Genomic DNA, 6,858 nt, shown 5'->3' on the forward strand with positions numbered 1-6,858 from the left:
ATATAAAAGAAAAAAGAAATTTTATTATTTTTTCAAATAGTATTATCTATTTATTAGAATCATTTTTTGATTGATTACTATCAATAAGAGGACAAATACGAAAATACAAAATTTGTTAAAACTATGAAACGTCAGGAAACATGGGAGGTAACTTTATTGAGCGAACATGGCTAGCCATGTATCGGACAAGGGATGCAATCGACGTTAGGACCAGAATCGCCTTTACGCTAGATCGAGCAGAAATTGTCTGTCCTTGTGTTATATTGTCAAGAAAAAAGAATCCAAATTTCTCAACCCCCAGCCCTCGGTATCATTTTGATACTACTCTTCTATCATTGTCTATCCATTTTCACACCCGATGGATTTCGTTTATTAAAATTTGAATTATTCTATCCGCGATTAAAATTAAAAAATTAAAAAAAAAAAAGAAACAACAAATTTTGGGTTAATCGTTGCATTCGTATTAGGCCAAATAAAAAGATCACTTTTCATCGTAAAACTACTTTACACGTTTTTCTTCGTCGTTCGTTTAATTAAAACACACAATTATGAAATACAATTATAAGAATGATTTAACGAGAGAGAACAAAAAATGTAGACAACAGATAATTTGTTGTTTTTTTCTATGTCGTATCCCTCCGTCCGATTTTAAAAATAAGAATGAAAGAAGAGGAAAAAAAAAGAAAAACGAAAAGACAAAGTTTACGAAGATTTTAAATTACCATTCGAGATTGGAAGAATTATTATTGTTCGTTTGAAAGAGAAAAAAAAAAGAAAAAAAAAACAAACAAAAAAGAAAAAATAAAGGAAAAATATGAAGGCAAGCAGAGAAAGAGAGATAAAAAAAAATGATGACAAGTAAATAAAACTAAATCAACTTCGTTATATATTCTTATTTTCCAGTTCCACGAGTTAACAAAGTGAAACTAAGGAGAGATCCGGTCTTGGACAAAGGACACAGAAGTGAGTATAACACTATATGTACATACACATTCGAGTTTTCCCGTGTCCTGTCTCTCTACGACAAAATTTAATTACTCTCACCGAAAGAGAGAAAGAGAGAGAGAGAGAGAGAGAAAGATAAAAAAAAAAGAGAAGAACCGAGAAAAATCCAGAGAAGGAAAGAAAAGAAAAGAAAAGAAAGAAAGCCTTAAAGCGTAGGAGGAAAGAAACTAATCGGATAAAAAGAAAATCATCCCCAAGTAATATCGAAAATGGTGCCGTATAAAGAATACTCATTTTCCACTTCCGAAACTCTACAATTTCCCAACGAGTATTCGGTTCACATTCGCCTTTTGTTGAATTCGTTTGGATAAAAAAAAAAAAGAAACCTATGAGAAAAAAAGAGAGAGAGACAGAAATAATAAAAAAAAAAAAAAATAAAATAAAATAAAAATAGAGATAGAGCCAAGAGCGAGAACAATGCCGCAACACCATTGGTTTAACAAGAAGTGAGAGTGAGAAGGACAGAAATAGAGATAAAATGAGAGAGTAGAGAGAGAGAAAGAAATAGGAAGAGAACGTTACTGAATGCGCAGTGAATAATAAACGTCAGTCGCACGTCTACACTTCAACTCTATTACTCCCACTTGTCCCTTTTTCCTCCTGCCTCTCGTACACACACACATATACACGTATATACATAGACACATAGAGTCACTTCACACAACACTACCTTACTTCGAACAATCTGCCCTTACAGTTAAGGTTAGGTCTCTTCCAGTAAGAGCTTTCTTGTGTTTTACGTTATTTTAAACTAAATTCGTTAATACTCGCGAGACACCGTGTGTTATACACTTCGATACGTTTCCTTTATCACGTTGACTTTATAAAATCCTCTGAAAACAAAAAAAAAAGGAATAATAATAAAAAAAAAATATATATATATATATTTATTATATCGAAGCATTGTCCTTTTCTTATAATTAAATTATTATTTCAAATTATATAAATCTATTATGTCATTATAATATAAAAGTAACCAGAATTAACGAAAGAAGATCAGGAGGATAGTATTGCGTTATAGCTATGATTTATAAGCATGTATACATGTAGGTGTAGATATACTGGATGGACCAAAAATTTCTTGATTCATTTTATCATCGATTATTATTTTTTTGTTCCTTTTTTTGCTAAAGAATTTGTAAATTACAAATCTAAAATTTCTGATAAAAGGGTGACCGATGGATAAAGTCAGATAGATACTTTTGAAACAACCTGTATAAACCGTGAACTGATGGTGTGTGTTTATGGAAAGTCCAAGTATATAAAGGTTTTGATTGTTAGTCTGACATATTTGCTTGTGGCAAGTAGATAAATACTATGATTTAGTCAGACTCTTACGTCTGTATAAATGAAAGTAGGTGAAGACTATGATTTTGATGAAACGTACGGTTTATATGGCTAGTAGATAAGGACTATAATTTGGTCAGGCATATTGTAGTTCGTGCGACAAGTAGATAAGGACTATGATTTAGTTAAATGTATACATATATTTATAGCATATAGATAAGGATTATGATTTAATCAGATGCATATATATATATATATATATATGTGTTTATCGAGTGCAAAGATATAAAGATTATAATTTAGTACAGGTCATACGGTTTATATAATAAGCAAATGAGGACTATAATTTGGTCAAACTAATATTTCATGTGGTATAAATAAATAATGACTATTTTTATAAGCACACATTTTGTATGGTAAATAAGTAAGGATTATGATTTAATTAGATGCATACTTTATATATAAAAGTAGATAATGACTAAAACTAGTCTGACTTAAATACGCGAACGCGTATCATACTGTTTATATTAAAAGTAGATAATAACGAAAATTAATCAGACATAAACAACCCACGTGTGCCTCACTTAACGTTTATATGAAAAGTAGATAATAATTAAAACTAATCAGAGATAAATTTCTAAATGGTGATTACGTATAAATAAAAATTCGCGAAACTAATAAATACCATAATTAAATTTCAACAACTTTTAAAGCAATTTGTGAAAGCAACAACATTATAATGACAAAATGTATTTCTGCAGATGTTACTAGAGATAAAATACTTAACGAAGTAAATAAGTCGAAATAATAAGATGAAAAATATGAGAATAATATACGGAAGACAGATGTCGAGTCTCCAACAGATGTTTCGAGCTGTCCGCAACAGGTATTCACTGCCGTGTTAGCTTTTGTAAGCAAACACGTTGTTATATCTACGCAAGTAATCGAGATCACGAAGAAAGCTTTCCGTAAAATTACATCTACTTTATTCTCACGACATATATATATATATATATATATAATACTCGCATTAAAATATAAAATCCGTTAATTCGTAAAATGATTAACTAAACCCTGAAATAACTATACTAATTTGTTTCAATATGAAATAAGACAGAATTACATACATCAACTAAATAATATATGAATTAACAAAAGGCAAATAATTGAAATTTGATCCGTAGATTAGGATTTAATCGATTTGACCTGTGAACAACTTATATATATTCACACAATCTTATTTTTCTTATCTCGTATCATTTCGTTTCATCTCATCTCATTTCATTTCATTTCATTTCATTTCATTTCTATTCCTATCTCTGTATCTATTTGTATATCTTTTTATTCTATCATTTTATCAAACGAAAAACTTTCTCGAGCAGACAGTAGTACTCGTGAAAGGTAATTAAGATTTTTTCTCGCCTAAACTTGACTCTCTCTCTCTCTCTCTCTCTCTACATTTTTCTCTCTTTCTCTTTTTTTCTTTCCTTTTTTTTTTTTCTTTATCTCTTTCTCTCAGACTTTTTTAATCGTCCCTCTGGTGGTACTCACTCATCCTCATTGTACAATTCGCTTCAACATTCCCCCTTTTTTCTCATTCTCTCTTTTGTAGTTCATTTCTCTCTTTTTACCGAGATAAACCGCATAATCGAGAGTTTATTAGACACCAGCTCACATAGATCTTTTCATTTGTCTTTTGTAAACGGGGAAAAATTGCAATCAACGGGACGTTAAATTATAATGAAAGAAGGACGCTTGTGTGCCTGCGTGTGTGTGTCAAGTGAGTGAGTGTGCGTTAAAAAAGAAAAAAGGTAAACGCTTCGTTTGTCATGTTAATGAACATTGACACTCTGTCTAATGTGTAAATCCATGGTTTTTTCTGACATTTTCTTTTTTTTTTTTTATTTTTCTCGTTCGTCTCACTAATTATATCAAATTTATTATTATTATTATTCTTTTTGTCTTTGTCGCGTCGTAGTATAAATCAATGTCGATAGGTGGGTATATAAAGAAAAAAAAAAGGAGAATATAGACGGACGCGTCATTTGTTTTAGAAATGAACGTAATAATTCACCATAGATTTATGGTTTTGTTTTTTTTCTTTTTTTCTTTTTTTTTTCTTTCTCTTTTTCGTACTTTCTTTTTATATACCGCGATTATTTTTCATAATAATTGTTACGACCTTATCTTTTATATCGTATAAGTTTTCCTGTATTATTGCATAACGCATTAGAAAAGTGGAACATTTCGATTGGCGATGATACGTCATGGAAAAGTAATATAAACACTCTCTCAATGTAGAATATTTATTTTCAAACTTGGCAATACGTAATATCGAAGCGATAAATATACTTTATGAAATATTGATAACGGGAATTAAACTTTTACTTTTTTATCTTGACTCGTTCAATAATATATGTATATATTAATTTTTTTACACTTTGCTATACAGAAAATTCAGATTATTCGGATTATTTAAAGTTAAATGATACCTCGTTGTGTTCTGTGCTTGTATTCAGTATTTTATTATTATTTTTTCTTCTTTTTTTTTTTTTACATTAGCTCGATACGTTAACACTTTAGCCTGTAAAAATTTATTTTCAATCATGTACGCACTCACACACACATGAGATGTTACACCTTTATTGATATCATATTTACGATATATTTATTTCAAAATATAAAATTTATTTTAATAGAATTAATAAAATGAAGAAAAATGCAATAAACAAATTACTAAAGCATCGATTTATTCGCAAAATTTGTTGAAATATAGAAATAATGGAGAAAATGAAAAAGAGAAAAAAGGAAAAACATCCAAAATAATACCTGTTGTTCTTTTACGTGAATGATCTCATTCAATAATAATAATAATAAAACAAATTACATCGAGAGAGATAAATGAAATGAAATTGATCTTTGAAATATAACCATTATTCGTTAACAAAAAATTTGTTGAAATTACAATACATAAAAAAAAACACTCACATACAGACACGCATATACACCAAAATAGAATTAATTTATTATTTCTTACGAATGATCATTCAACATTGTGAATGATTAAAATTTACTTTGATAAGGGATAAAAGGAAAAAGATTGATCCCTGAGGTATATCAATTCATTCATTTTTTAATTTACCTGTCTGCCTTTCTATTATTTATCATTTTCTCTCTCTCTMTTTCAAGATTTGCTCTTGTAACATTTTCGCAGAGACTTTCCTGCCCACATAATTTTGTGATCCGGCTTAATCTCTACTGTATACTATACTCCCCTAAGCCAAAGGTGCTGAAGCGACGAGTAAAATGGTCGTTCTGGTCATTCCCTTTGCCGTTTAAGGTCGAGACGACCTTAACGAATAGTTATTCTCTCTCATTCTGTGTAAAGAGAAACATAAAGAGAAAGAGAAAGAAGATAGACACACCCTCTTGCTGTCATCCAACCCCTTCCTTCCTCCTTTCCTACCTTCCTTTAAGCCCCCCCACGATGGATTTACGTCTCCGGTCCTTTAACGCTTCGCGAAAGTGGAGGATGATAACTGTCGTGGGTTCCCAGACGAAATCGATATTCAAATAAGTCTCTCCTTCAAACGTTCACCTTACACTCTATCTATCTCCCTCTCTCATCTCTCTCTCTCTCTCTCTCTCTCTCTCTGTCTTTTTCCGTCTTTCTATCTTTGTTTCTGTCTATCAGCTAACTTTCAGCCCTATCTTTATTAAATTAATTTATTTCGGATTTTGTTCTCCCCCCTTTTGTGTGTGCATCAATTTATTTTGAAAGATAACTTTTTCGTGGGTTTCGATCAAAAATATATTTTCTTCTTTTTCTTTTTTTTTTTTTTTTTGAATGAATTTGAAAGAATCGAAATGAAAGACATAGATAATTTTTATTATCTTACTTTCTTTATTTTACGTTTTTATTTTGACGCGAAGTGTTTCTAAAGTATTCAAAGATTTATGTTCGAAAAAAGAAATGTTTCTTTTCTTCTCTCTCTGTCTACCATTCCATATTCCAATTCCCATATAAAATAAGATTACATAGTAGTAGGCAAATCGAAAAGATTTATGGAGTCGAGACAAATGTAAAATTCGATTTACATTCGACTAAGCCCCCGAGTATTCACGGGGCTGTTGCATTCAAGGATTCTATGGGATATCGAATAGATAGAGAGAGATAATTCTTTCCAATCCATTAGCCCTTTCTCTCTCTCTCTCTCCCTCTCTCTGTGTGTGTGTGTATAGATCGAGTAGGCGTACTGTTATTAGCAAGAACCACAAATCCTAAAAGCTAGAGACAGATAGGTAGGAAATTCTAAATCGATTCTATCTAATGCATGTATGTGTTAATTACGTTCGCATTAATTACATCAACAACAACAATAACCACAGAAACGATAATAATAACAATAACCAAATCGATTAGAGAATATTAGAAGGAAAACAAAAAATGTTGTTAAAATGTGCGAGGATAAATTTGAAAGAATATACTGTATTTTTCTAATATCAGCTATCTTTAAAAAACATCACATTTAAAATACGTTTATAATTTTAATTATAATTATTAAA

At 30.2% G+C, this 6,858-nt stretch overlaps 1 protein-coding gene across 8 annotated transcripts in view; it reads left to right on the forward strand.

The window, feature by feature from the left end:
- The window catches only part of LOC106790608 (regulating synaptic membrane exocytosis protein 2), a 71,454-nt gene that overhangs the window by 34,615 nt on the left and 29,981 nt on the right, over positions 1 to 6,858 (forward strand). For all 8 annotated transcript variants that reach the window (XM_014755645.1, XM_014755662.1, XM_014755670.1 and 5 more), the window contains exon 10: positions 904 to 963. In XM_014755645.1, coding sequence (XP_014611131.1) covers positions 904 to 963 — 60 coding nt within the window. The remainder of the gene's footprint in view (positions 1 to 903; positions 964 to 6,858) is intronic.

The sequence above is a fragment of the Polistes canadensis genome, unplaced genomic scaffold (assembly GCF_001313835.1).
Source record: "Polistes canadensis isolate GaletaPanama2010 unplaced genomic scaffold, ASM131383v1 scaffold_7, whole genome shotgun sequence".
NCBI lineage: Eukaryota > Metazoa > Arthropoda > Insecta > Hymenoptera > Vespidae > Polistes > Polistes canadensis.